Raw genomic sequence first — 12,524 nt, forward strand, 5'->3', positions numbered from 1 at the left:
AGCAAGACATCTCCCCCTGGCAAGCTACAGGGATGGGGCAGAAGAGGATGGTGCCCCTCACCAACTCAGTGTGCCAAGCCCTGTTATGGTGCCAGCCTTCAGGCAGGTTTGTTATGATAGAGGCAATGAAGCTCTGTAGCCCTCTGCTCTATGGGGGACCTTTAGCCTGGCTGTAGCCAGCTTGATGGGACCTGTGTTACTGGCTCCTCCCTCAGTATTTCGATCCCCTGTCCAAGCAGGCTTCTCTCCACAGGTGACAAATAGGTAAATGGGAACATTTGGGAATTTTTTTTTATTCAACTGAAAGGAAGAGAAGTAACAGTATTTGGTGAGTTAGTTCAGGAACAAGCTAAGTTTCATGAGCTACCTGAGAAGTCCCTTTCCCAAATGCCCAAATCCTTGGTAGAAGATGAAGTCCTTAGAAGGAGGTACAGAATGTCTGGGACTAGGTGGTCTTCACAGAAAGGACAGGCAACCACATGTGAGTAGATCATAGGAAGGGGGCCACCCAAAGTTGGCTGGCCTTGGAGCTAGGGAGGATGAAGACACCATAGGCCTAAGCTCTAGAGGAAGCGGTGGAGATCCCTGGTTGTAAGTGATCTTCCCCTTCCTGGCTGACCCGGCTATGGGCAAGGGCCTGCTATGGGGATATTCTGTGTGGTTTTGAGCTAGAGAAACTTCAGGCAAGGAGAGAAGTGAAGAATTGAGTCAGCCAGGTGGTATGCACTTGGGGGGCTGACATGGTAGCATGCCCTGAGCCGAAAAGTTTGAGTCTTGTCTAGGCAACATATCAAGCCACCATCTTAAAAGAAAAAGGGAGCCTGGCATGTTGACACTCACCCATAATCCCAGAATTTGGGAAACTAGAGTGGAGGATTAAGAGTTCAAAGCTAACTTGGACTACATAGCAAAACTCTGCTTAAACAACAACAACAAAGAAAAACAAACTGTGAGTTCGAGGCCAGCCTGGTTTACAGAACGAGTTCTAAGCCAGGACTACATAGAGAAACCCTGTCTCAAAAAGAGAGGGGTATGGGAGAAAGCAGAGAGCAGGAGGAAGATGGGCAGATGGATCATTCCTTGCCTGCTGGGGCCAGGCTGCAGGGCAGTGGCTTAATATGGCCAGAAGACAGGGAGGCCCCAGCAGAGGAGTCCAGTTTCACCTTGTCCAGGACAGTCTTTTTGATGGCAGCAGGGGAGACAGTTTCCTGATCAGCCATGGTCTGCAGCTCCCTGGAAAAGCAATGAGACACTAGGTCTGAGTTTGTCCTTCTCCCAGAACCCACAGTTCCAACAGCAGCTATGGTGGGCAGTGCTACACCAGCACCCCATCTCTGGGCCTTTTACACCTGCAGTCCTCCTGTCTTTTTTTTTTTTTTTTCTTCGATACAGGGTTCTCTGTGTAGTTTTGGTGCCTGTCCTGGATCTCACCTGTAGACCAGGGTGGCCGCGAACTCACAGAGATCCGCCTGGCTCTGCCTCCCGAGTGCTGGGATTAAAGGCGTGCGCCACCACCGCCCGGCCCCCCCTGTCTATTATACAGCAGCACAGCCACTTCTCATACCATTTAGAGTGACTCGGGGTCACCCTGGCTACAATATCAACAACATCAAGACAGCTCAGCACTCCTAGCCCTGAACTCTTCACTGCCCAACTTGTGGCAGGATCTTGCTTCTGTTTCCTTTATGGGCCATGCTAGGTGGCTAGGTCCCATGTCCAAGCCTTGCTGTGGCCCTTGGACTTCTCTAGGCATTTGTGCTAGAGGGTGGACACTGGCAAGAAAGATACTGTTGGCTGACTGTGGACATGAGCCTGGAACAGTGATTCCCAGCCTCGGCTTTGCCTTACAACAACTGAGGGAACCTAGGCATGTTTCATTCACTCTCACCAGGCTATCTTGCTGCCAACATGCTGACTAGCTTAACTAACTCACTTAACTTGGGAAAGGTCATGAAGAAGGTGCTGGACCAGGCTCCCTAAATTGCCCAGCTACCCTTCTAGCCTGGCTCCATGGCTATGATGGTGAAACTGAATTGAGGCTGTATTGCAGGACCAAAGAAGGTCTACAGACACATGAGGATACCCCTTCTCACAGAACAATGGAAGGGAGCTAGAGGCATTGCATATTGTGACCCAAGGAACCTTGAAACTTCTACAATCATGCTCAGGGCCAGGACAGGGCTCAATGGTATCTGCTAAGTGAATAACTGCACTGAAGCCTTTGAAGCCAGGATTCCGTAGGAAGCAGGTGGCTGGGGAGTGGGTGACAGCAGGACCTACCGAGTGCGGATGCAGGAGGCCTCCACAGCATTGATAAGCAGTGAGCGAAAGCCCCCACTCTCCAGCACATGCAAGGCATGGATGGTGGCCCCACCAGGAGAGCAGACATTGTCCTTGAGCTGTCCTGGATGCTGTTCTGAGTCGAGTAGCATCTTAGCTGCCCCCTGTGACAAGAAAGAGGAACTGATGGCAGTAGGGCACCTAATTACCTGCTCTACAGAGTCCCCAGCCACCAAAGTACCTGCTGACGCCCCACTCACATGTCCCCAGGACACCAATTTTGGGTTTAGCAAGGAACAGCTCCCACAAGTATCTCAAAACACTAACCAGGAGGGCCTGGGCCCCCAGGCGGACAGCCAGGCGTCTTGGAAGCCCCATTTTCACACCACCATCAGCAAGAGCATCCAGGGCTGTGAAAGCCTGTGGGAAGAATGCATTCTCAGCCACTGTCCTACCCTCTTCTCTGGGACCCAGAGTAGAGGGCAGCAGAAACAGGTGCACGGAGGCCCCGGGAACTGCCCATAGCCCTGACCACCACCTGTCACTCCAGTTCTCACATAGGCAGGGCCGCTGCCACTGAGCCCCGTGACCGCGTCAATCAGATCTTCCTCCACCTCCGTGCAGAAGCCCACACTGCACATGAGCTGCTCCACGAGCCTGCCATCCTCCACCTGAGCATGAGTGCCTGTGGCATACACAGTAACACCCTCCCGCACTATGACTGGGGTGTTGGTCATACAGCGGATGACTTTGGGAGCTGGCTGGAATGTTGTCAGCTTCTGGAAAAGAAACCAGCTCTATCACTCTGGCCTTGGCCATTTGTCCTCACCCCAGGCATGAATGTGAGTATGGACCTGCTTGCTTCACCAACTGAGCACTTCCCGGGTTCTTGCTGTGGGCTGGGCTGCTATACCCAGGTAAAGAAGCCTGACACCCAGAGCAGAGCCCCCGACCACATGTTCCACGCCCCCATCCCTCCGAAGGCCTATTGATCTGGCCCATGGCACCCACCTTTTCAATGGAGCTGATGGTGACACCCGCCGCACAGGACACCACAATGTGTCTATCCTCAATGTTGGCACCAATTTCATCCAGGATGAAGGGGATGATGTGTGGCTTCACAGCCAGGAAGAGCACATCACTGTGGCGCACTGTCTCTTTGTTATGAGATGTCAGGTTCACCCCTATCCTCTGCAGGAGTGCAAGGGCACTCAGCTTGCCTCATGGGGGGTCTGCCCACAAAGCTGAGAGCCTTGTGTGCAGAGAAGCCCAGAGGCTGCTGGCTGTGGTGCAGGCTGGGTTGGGAGTCAAAAACCACTCAGCTGTCCTTCCCCAGAAATGGAAAGAGCACCATGCCCTGGAATGTGTCCCCTTTGGAACAGAAAAGGGACATCACAGCCTTCTAACCCACAGCCCAGCTCATCCTACTTGAGGGTCTCATGACTGCAGTCTCTGCAGCTGCCTGCCTTCTGGAGGCAGATGGCGGTCTCAAGCTGGGAGCCTGACCCCCACATCTTTGTCCCGAAATCCCGACTGAGCCATAACAAACAGAAGTTGTAGTTACCACCACCCCGGCCCACTGTCTGGGCTCAATGCTGCCTAGCCTTCTGGAGGGCTCCTTTAACCCATTTCAGACTAACACCCTCTCCTACCAGCTGTATTCATGACAGGGCAGGGAGGCAGCATCTGGAGATCCTTATGGCAGGTTTGCTTGCCCACTGGAGTAGGGGCTACTGCTCTCCACCCTGGCCCTCAGTCGGGTGTGTTGCACACTTAACCCCAGACTTCCTATCTGCCTCCACCTGGCACCTACCCGGAGGGCAGAGACCGTGGCTTGGTCCATGTCCGGGGAGCTGGCCATTATCTTGTGAGCAGCCAGAACACCTGCAAGGGACAGAGTTCCTCCCTCAAAACTAGTTCTAGCCTCTCTGCCCCACATTGCTAGGAAGGAGACAGCAGAGAAATACTCCTCACCCCCTTTAGGACAGCAACTCCAAACATGGCAGCTGCCATTTCCCAAAGGACTGAGGCCACTAACCCAGACACTGTTAGCACCCTCCCCGGCCCTAGAGGAATCTACCTGCTGCTGTGAAGCCCTTGGCTAGGGCAAAAGCCAGCTGCCCTGCCCCGATGAAACCCACGCTCATGTCCGGAGGTACAGCACCCACAGCCTTCACAGCTAGCGCCGGCTCTGCAGGGCAGCTGCAAACTGGACCAACAGAATGGAAAGCAAGAGATTGGGTGGGCAGTACCGAGTCTGGCAGCTCCTGGCAGCCGGGTGCTCCCCCACCCCCATACCCGCCTGCCTAATTTCTATGTTGCTTCTCGCTGTCTGGGCTGAGAAGTTGTCTCAGTTCCCCAACACCCCAAAACAACCACCTGCTGCCCAGAACCAGGATGCCTGGCCTGGAGCCACAAGGGAAGCGACTGATTGTAAGGAAGGGCTCGGAATCAAGAGTACCCTCAACATCCAAGTCCCCTGTCCGCCTTCAGCTTGGGTCCCAGTCCTATCTCCGAAGCCTTCATTACAGAAGTCCCATCCCCGGAGCCGGGAGTCCCACAACAGTGGGACTACTACTACCTGGGCTCAGCTACACCCGCGAGGGCCCAGCCCTCTGCATCTGCCACGCGGCACCCACGCCCACCGGCCCCGCCCCCACTCCACTTCAGCCAATGCACGGTGCGGCCTCCGGGAGCTAGCCAATCAAGAGCTGCAACTGGAGCCTTTTCATTGCATCATCCACGGGGCCAGGACAGACACGCCTCTCTGCTCCCTCCCAGAGGTGGATGGTAGTAGCGAATACAAATCAGTACCTCCAAAGCCACGAATCCTCCCCTCTTATCTCAGTGCAAGTGTTCATTTGAAAGCTAGGCACCTTCTGCAGCCACAGGCCATTACTTCCCGAACCTCCTCCATCCTACAGTGCCCCAGTTCTCTAACCATGGGTTTTAGGAATAATGGGCTCTGGGCATCCACAACCCCCAGAGGTGCTTGGGGCCTATCTGCTGGTCTCTAAGCTGCAGACTCACTCGACCAAAGTGCGCATGATTCCAGCGTCTGTCTCTCCCACTCCCTTCAGAGGTTGCTTGCTTATTTTTTTCCCGTCGTGTTTTTGCCTTAGATAAAGACAAGCTGCTTTAGAGAGTAATTTCAAAAATCATTAGGAAGCTTCTAGCCTGCAAGGTTTGGATTTTCGTCCCTTCTCCTTGATCGTAACGACCACCACCCAAACTAGGAGACTACTCCACGGTAATGTCTGGACGGCCAATTTGGTACTTACCCTCTAAGAAAAAGGCTGGAACACCTGTGCCAAATTGACAGCTCAAACCTATGCACAAAACCTAGAAGTTCGGTTTCCCAAATCTCTATTTCAGATGCTTTCCAGGGTTGGAGAGATGGCTCAGCACTTAAGAGCATTTGTTGCTCTGGCAGAGGACCTGGATTCTGTTCCCAGCACCCATATGGCAACTAACACCACCCAGAACTCCTTTTGTAGGGGATCTGACGCTTCCTCTGAATTCCTTAGTCACTGGATATGCAAGGGTGTAACATACATGCGTGCAAAATAGTTGTACGCATAAAATAAACTTAAAAAAATTTAAAGGGATGCTTTCCTCCAAATGATAATAAGCAACATCCCTAAAACCAAAGAAAGACACTCGTGTAGTCTAGGGAGCCCCAGAAACCTTTCTCCCATTTTCCTCTTGAGTCTTCCCCAGGACCTCTGAAATTTAGGTTGGATACCAGGCTGGGAGAAGGCCACTGAACAACCAGAACATGGAGGACTTAGAGGCAGATACATGTTTCAGAGTTTTAGCTAGTAAAAGGATGAAAGGGACCCCCCCCCCAAAAAAAAGTCAACCTTGGTGAGGTATCACTCAAGCCTGTAATCCCAGCATTAGGGAAGCTGAGGCAAGGGGATGTCCCGTGGGAGGCCAGCTTGGACTGCATTGTGAAACCCTGTCTCAAAGGGGAAAAAAAGAAAAACGAAAGAGAGGCAGTTGTTAAGTTGTACGGCTCAGTGGGAAAAGAGCTTGCTTCGAAAGCCTAACAACCTGACCACCTGAGTTGGTTCTCCTGAACACATATAAGGTAGAAGAACTAAGTCCACAAAGTTTTCTTGTGACTTCCACACATGCACTGTGGTGTCCCCCATCACACATACATCATACATGTATAATACTAATAAATGAGAAAAAAAAGAAAAAGAAACAGTAGGGTCCCTCTCTAGACAGGATGTGCATGGCTGACATATTCCTTTTTTGCTTTGTTCCCTGAAGATGTGGCCTTTTGATGTTCAAAACTTTCATTGTTCAGGGCACCTGCAGACCCAGAAGCTACCTATGCCTACCCATCCAAATAAATGACATTGGTCCCAACTCAGTTTTTGACTGACCCAAGTGTTCCTTCTGCAGCTAGCCAGCAAGCACCACACAGTACCACACAAGGCCTGGCTCATGGCCCAGAATCTAAATGTTGTCAGTTCCACTGCCCAGAGGGCAGCAGCCTCTCTCCCTGTGATCTGGGCCCTGAAGACCTCAGTGTGGGGCTTTGGATGCCTTTAGGAGCAAAGAGAATGAGCCAAAATTTACTTTTCTTTTCTGCATTCTGCCTTTTGAGCCACCCTGTCCTGCTACATTTTCAGAAGGCCCAGACAAGGCCAAGCCTTGTCCTTATCCCAGGATCCAGGGTACCCCCAAGGACACATCCTCCCTCCAATGACCTGGTTTAGACCTTTTGTCAGAGCATGCAATGAGAAGGTAGCTTGTCTAGGTGTTCATCAAAGGTAGCAGGCCAGGTGTAAACAAACATTCACCTTTTATTTCCTGCTGGAGGACCTGGGGGACAGTCAGTTAATGGGCTGAAGGGCTTCCCAAGGTTAGTCCAGTCTGGGCTCTTGCATAGGAGAAGCTGAATCAAAAGTGGAGGAGGAGGATGCCAACAAGTCCTAGTGTTCAGGAGCAACTGGCTAACAAGACGCTTGAGTGGAGGCCCAGTGACCAGACTCCACCGCCCAGTGGCTACCCCAAGATGGCCCTTCACTGTGAGTCAATGCTGCCAACCAAGCCAGCCTGCCAGGACCCATGGTAGGCACTGCAGAAGCGTCTGAGTCACAGTCTGTGTTGGGTGTCTGGGCAGAAGCTCCATCACTGTCATGAGACCATCTTCTTTTCACGGTGATTCTAGCGTTGACCTTTGACACGAGCCCACCTGAGAACCACAGCACAGTCTTTTCTCTGTTTCAAAAGGTTGAGACCACTGGGATACTCCCAAACACAGATGAGGTCCATCCTAGTCGCCAGGTTTCTCTACAGACAATCACAACCATCCCAAGAGAGACTCCTCTCAGGAGGAGGTTCCGGCTCCAGCATTCCTTCCAGTGGCCCGACCCTGGTGTTCTTGACTTGTTTTTCACCCATTTCAACCTCAGGAAATTGCCCGGTTTCTAACTGATATTACCCCAGCTAAATGCTATCTCAAGATACCAATACTGGCCCACCTCTGAAGTTCATCTAGCTTCACTATTACCATCTGCAAAATGAATTACAGCAGCATCTGCTCCAAAAAGTTTCCATTTGGTACAGCGACTAGCACTGAGCCTAAAGATGGCCAGGAAACTGAGAAACAGAGACAAAAAGACAGAGACAGACAGGAAGAGTGGGAGCCCAAAGGCCACCCTCTTCCCTGCTCAGGGCCTCCTGCCCCTCTGTCCTTCCTCTTTGCCTCTCCTATTGCTGCCCGATGTCCAAGAGCAGACTTGCCTGAGCCCCCAACCTCCCTCTTGTTTCCACATGTCTTCGTTCACATTGGTCAGCTTTAGGTGCTCTCAGCCAGAGAGAGGAGATGGATTGGTCAGGCTACAAGGTAGGCACGAAACGGATCCTCTGGGAGTAGGCGAGGTCGACGATGTAAAGGAGCAGGTTGACGTAGGTGAAAATAGCCACCACCAACTGACTGTCCCAGGGGCAGCTGCCTCGGCGGCAGTCGGGGGGCCGTCCTGGCTCTCCGTACTTGGGGTCAAAGCAGAAGACCGGCCAGATGACTGCGGCACTGAGGTATAGGAGCACAGCCAGGAAGGTGTACACTACCACTAGGCGGTCAAATGGGCATCCCAGGCCCCCTGTGTGTCCCATCACACTCAGGGCCACCACGGCCACTGTGGCCATGAAGCACAGGCTGTAGACAGCCACGCACCACTGTGTGGCCATGTACCGCCCATAGCGACTGTCATGAACGAGTGCCCCGAAGATGATGCAGGCCACGAAGGCCTGGACGATCTTAAGGAGTCCAGACACCGTAGCCATATAGCTGGCTACCTGACCTGGCCGTGCCCGTGTCAGGGCCACCTCAGCAGCGTAGGCCAGGAAGAGGAGTCCTGCGAAGACGCTGGCTGCCAGGCGGAAGTTTCTGGCCATGCACCCGGCGGGCTCAGGTGGACACTCCAGCCGGGTGAAGTACAAAGGGTAGATGACGGCGGCCGTGGCACACAGCAGAGTTGCCAGCATGGCAAAGGCTGCTGTGAAGTTGCCCCAGGAAAGGCGCAGGCAGCTGTGGAGCCTCGTGAACTCACAGGCCACCACCAGCACTGAGAAGGCAAAACAGAAGCCCCAAGCAGCCATGCAGAAAGTGCCCTGGACACCCCCAAAACCACCACGGTGAGCAACCAAACTGAAGGTGGTACAGCCGAAGGCCAGCTGCAGCACTCGGGCTGTACCTACCGGGGAGGTCACAGCGCCTAAGTGCAGGTATGCACCCCCTGGGGGCTCCATGGTGCTGCCCATCAGGCTCTCTACCTCCGGGCCTCACACAGTACCCAGCTGCCCTGGGGGTCTGGCCAGCTGAAAGACCTCTGTCCTCCGCGGCAACGGCAACGGCGGGTGCTGGCGGTCTGCAGTGGCAATGTTAACAGTGACATTGCAGCAGAGCAGCCTCTCTGCTGCTTGTGTTAGGAGCCCTCCCCCCAGCGCTATAAATAAACAGCCTGATCAGAGCCCCGGAATAGCAGCCTGCATGCTGGTTCCCATTCTGGAGGGACATCTGACTCCTGCATCCCACGAAGATTCCCTGACAGGACTATTAGTCTCTGGATGCTGGACACCCACCTCCTGCCTCTGAAGCACCTGCATCTGTCAGTCCGGGTCAGTATAGTGTGGGGGAGGGGCTGGGTAAGAACATAGAGCAGCGGCATTCCCCTCGGGGGCCACAGCTAAGCATCAAGCAACCTCTGGGTCCGGCATGCTAAGGAAAGGGTACAGATAGGTGGAGGAACAGCAGGAGACTCTAGGAGGCACAGGAGGGATTCTTTTATTGTTGTGTTGCAGGCCGGTGTCACCTGGCCTAGCTCAACTCTCCTTTTTTTCTCCTGTCTTCTGGACGACCCTAAGAAGGAGGGGCTCCAAAGAAGAAGCACCACATCAACTCTGCCTTTGTTTTTTCCATTTATTTCATTTATTTTGGAGACAGGGTCTCATGCAGCCCAGGCTAACCTCAAACTCACTAAATAGTTGAGGATGACCTTGAATATTTTTATTAAAATAAAAAAATCAGATTTACTTATCTTTATTTTTTAATAATTTATTTGTTTTTATTTCAAGTGCATTGGTGTTTTGCCTGCGTGTATGTCTGTGTGAGAGACATTAGTGAGCTGCCATGTGAGTGCTGGGAATTGAACCCAGGTCCTCTGGAAGAGCAGCCAGTGCTCTTAACCACTGAGCCATCTCTCCAGCCTCTTTTATTCTTATTTATTTATTTATTTTGCGACAGGGTTTCTCTGTGTAGCTTTGGAGTCTGTCCTACTCTCTTTGTAGACCAGGTTGGCTTCAAACTCACAGAGATCCATCTGCCTCTGCCTCCCAAGTGCTTTGATTAAAGACATGGGCCACCACCACCCGGCCTTCTCCATTTTGTTTTATTTTGTGTGTGAGTGTTTTGCCTGTATGTATGTGCGCCTTTTGTGAGCCTATGGATGGTTATAAGCCACATTGTAAGTACTGAGAACTGAACCTATGTCCTCTGCAAGAATGCAAATGCCCTTAACCACTGAGCCATCTTTCTAGCACCTGAACTTCTCTTTCTAATATTTATTAATTTGTTTTCTGTGTATAAGTGTTTTGCCTACATGTATGTATGTGTACCACGTGCATGTGTACCACTTAGTCTCAAGATACACTGGGTAGCCTTTTAAGCATGTCTGTCCCGATCTGATCAGGAGTGAGGCATTGTGCATGACTATAGACAGTGACTCACTGTGCTTCACCCTAGAGTGGAACACTCCCTTATTTTGTACCTTGTGACTATTGTGAGGTATTCACCAGAGGAGACTGCTCAGACATGGGTTTAAGCCAAGAGAAAGTCTTTATTGGTTGGACGGCAACTATACTGGGTGTTCAGGATCCCAGTGTAGCCCTGAGCCTTTCTCAGGGTGAGCTTTTAAGCACAAAAACCATGCTCTGGGTTGACATACTTCAGTTAACAAGAACAGTCAGCCAGAATCAGAGCTATGGAAGCTAAAAAGCAAGGTTAGTATAGAGACTTTCCCAGAACTGTGGGCTTTGATGGATCAGGTCTTTGTTTTCATTTTTGGCAGGTGGTGCTGTCTGCATGCATGTCTTACAGCGAGAATGGCACTTCCTTTGTGAAGTCAGTAAAACAAAGATCTGGGGACGACTAAGGTCTGGGGCCATTACAGGGACACTGATGTTTTCAAGAGTCCAAGCCAAGGGTTTGACGGACTGTCCTTCAGTGAGTGTGTGCCATAGGACTATTTCCCCATGATTCAATTCCAAACTAAAAGCGTCTAGCAGGAGCTAGGCGGTGGTGGCCCATACCTTTAATCCCAGCACTTGGAAGGCAGAGGCAGGTGGATCTCTGTGAGTTTGAGGCCAGCCTGGTCTACAGAGCAAGTTCCAGAAAGGACAGTTAGGGCTATTACATGGAGAAACCCTAAGGAGGGAACATCATATGTGACTGAATATCTGAATCACAGAGAGGTCAACTGTAAATGGAGTTTCTCCATCCTGCACCATTCTGCAGCCGCTTCCTAATAATCACTCAAAATAAAAATCCTAATAATTTATTATAAATGCTTGGCCAATGGCTCAGGCTTATTACTAGCTAGCTTTTACATTTAAATTAGCCCGTATTTCCTATCTATGCTTTGCCACATGGTTTGTGGCCTGTTACCTCATTTTCTACACGTCCTGCTTCCTTGGTGGCTGGCATCTTCCTCAACTCCGCCCTTCCTCTTCCCAGAATTCTCCTAGTCTGGCTCTCACCACTCAATCTCGTCCCGCTCAGCTATTGGCCAATCAGCTTTATTATTAACAGTGAGCAAAATCCACAGCAGTCAACCATAAGGATGGATGGGGTACCCTATTTATGTATCCACCTGTTGCTCAAACTCCCAGGATTCTTAGCATCATGGACACTTTCCATAGACAGTGTTCTCTGAGAATGGAGACACACTGATCACCAGATCTAAGATACTTGTTCATGAGATTTCTAAACACACCATGTGTTACTGAGATGCAGTGTTCACCTAAGTCTTCAGGCCTTTTAAAAATAATTTATATATATATGCATATATGTATATAAAATTTATTAGAGTGGCTGACCAACAATGGCTGTCTACCAATGGAAAGTCTAAGAATCCAGGCTTGATGTCTCAGCTGGTCTTCAGTATATACCAGAATCCTGAAGAAATAATCTCTAAGCCAACCCAGTGAAGAGGGAGGGCAAACAGGCGAGGAGAGTGAGCTTCCTTCCTCTGTGTCCTTTATATAGGCTGCCATCAGAAGATATATCCCAGATTAAAGGTGGCTCTTTCCACCTCAAAAGACCTGGATTAAAAGTGGCTCTTCCCACTTACAATGATTTAATTAAGAAAAAAATTCCCTCACAGGTGTACCTAGCCACTTGAATTTTAGTTAATTCCCTTTGTAGTCGATTTGAAAACTAAATAGCCATCACAATTCATGTACATGCAGCCACCTTAGAAGCGAGAAGGGGGCATCAGATTTGGAACTGGAGTAACAGACAGTTGTGAGCTGCCATGTGAATGCAGGGAATCCAACACTGGTCCTCTGGAAGAGCAGCCAGTGTTAACTGCTGAACCATCTCTTCAGCCTCTTGTGGGAGATCTCACTAGGCCTTTTCCAACTTTGTTTTTGTTTTGAGACAGGATTTCTCTGTGTATCCCTCGTTGTCCTGGAACTTGCTCTGTAAACTAGGCTAGCCTCAAACT

At 51.0% G+C, this 12,524-nt stretch overlaps 2 protein-coding genes across 2 annotated transcripts; both read right to left on the minus strand.

The window, feature by feature from the left end:
- Nucleotides 1–884: 884 nt before the first annotated feature.
- Nucleotides 885–4,920, minus strand: Pycr1 (pyrroline-5-carboxylate reductase 1). The gene is made up of 8 exons (XM_059269870.1): nt 4,742–4,920; nt 4,361–4,489; nt 4,094–4,164; nt 3,292–3,471; nt 2,838–3,059; nt 2,608–2,700; nt 2,281–2,444; nt 885–1,233 (listed from the first exon to the last, which is right to left on the minus strand). Exons 2-8 carry the CDS (start codon nt 4,425–4,427, stop codon nt 1,074–1,076), a joined length of 957 nt encoding a protein of 318 aa, XP_059125853.1. The 5' UTR covers nt 4,428–4,489; nt 4,742–4,920; the 3' UTR covers nt 885–1,073.
- Nucleotides 4,921–8,139: 3,219 nt separating this feature from the next.
- Myadml2 (myeloid associated differentiation marker like 2) lies at nt 8,140–9,063 on the minus strand. Its single transcript, XM_059269871.1, has one exon. The coding sequence runs from the start codon at nt 9,061–9,063 to the stop codon at nt 8,140–8,142; it is 924 nt and encodes a 307-aa protein (XP_059125854.1).
- Nucleotides 9,064–12,524: the final 3,461 nt, after the last annotated feature.

The sequence above is a fragment of the Peromyscus eremicus genome, chromosome 8a (assembly GCF_949786415.1).
Source record: "Peromyscus eremicus chromosome 8a, PerEre_H2_v1, whole genome shotgun sequence".
In the NCBI taxonomy this organism is placed as follows: Eukaryota; Metazoa; Chordata; class Mammalia; order Rodentia; family Cricetidae; genus Peromyscus; species Peromyscus eremicus.

Excerpts from the sequence above, each read along its gene's own strand:
- Pycr1 (XM_059269870.1), bottom strand. The coding sequence starts at position 4,427 with ATGAGCGTGGGTTTCATCGGGGCAGGGCAGCTGGCTTTTGCCCTAGCC. Across the intron at positions 4,165-4,360 it reads CAAGGGCTTCACAGCAGCAG|GTGTTCTGGCTGCTCACAAG; the intron begins GTAGATTCCTCT and ends TGTCCCTTGCAG. Across the intron at positions 3,472-4,093 it reads CCACGGTCTCTGCCCTCCGG|AGGATAGGGGTGAACCTGAC; the intron begins GTAGGTGCCAGG and ends GCACTCCTGCAG.
- Myadml2 (XM_059269871.1), bottom strand. The coding sequence starts at position 9,063 with ATGGGCAGCACCATGGAGCCCCCAGGGGGTGCATACCTGCACTTAGGC.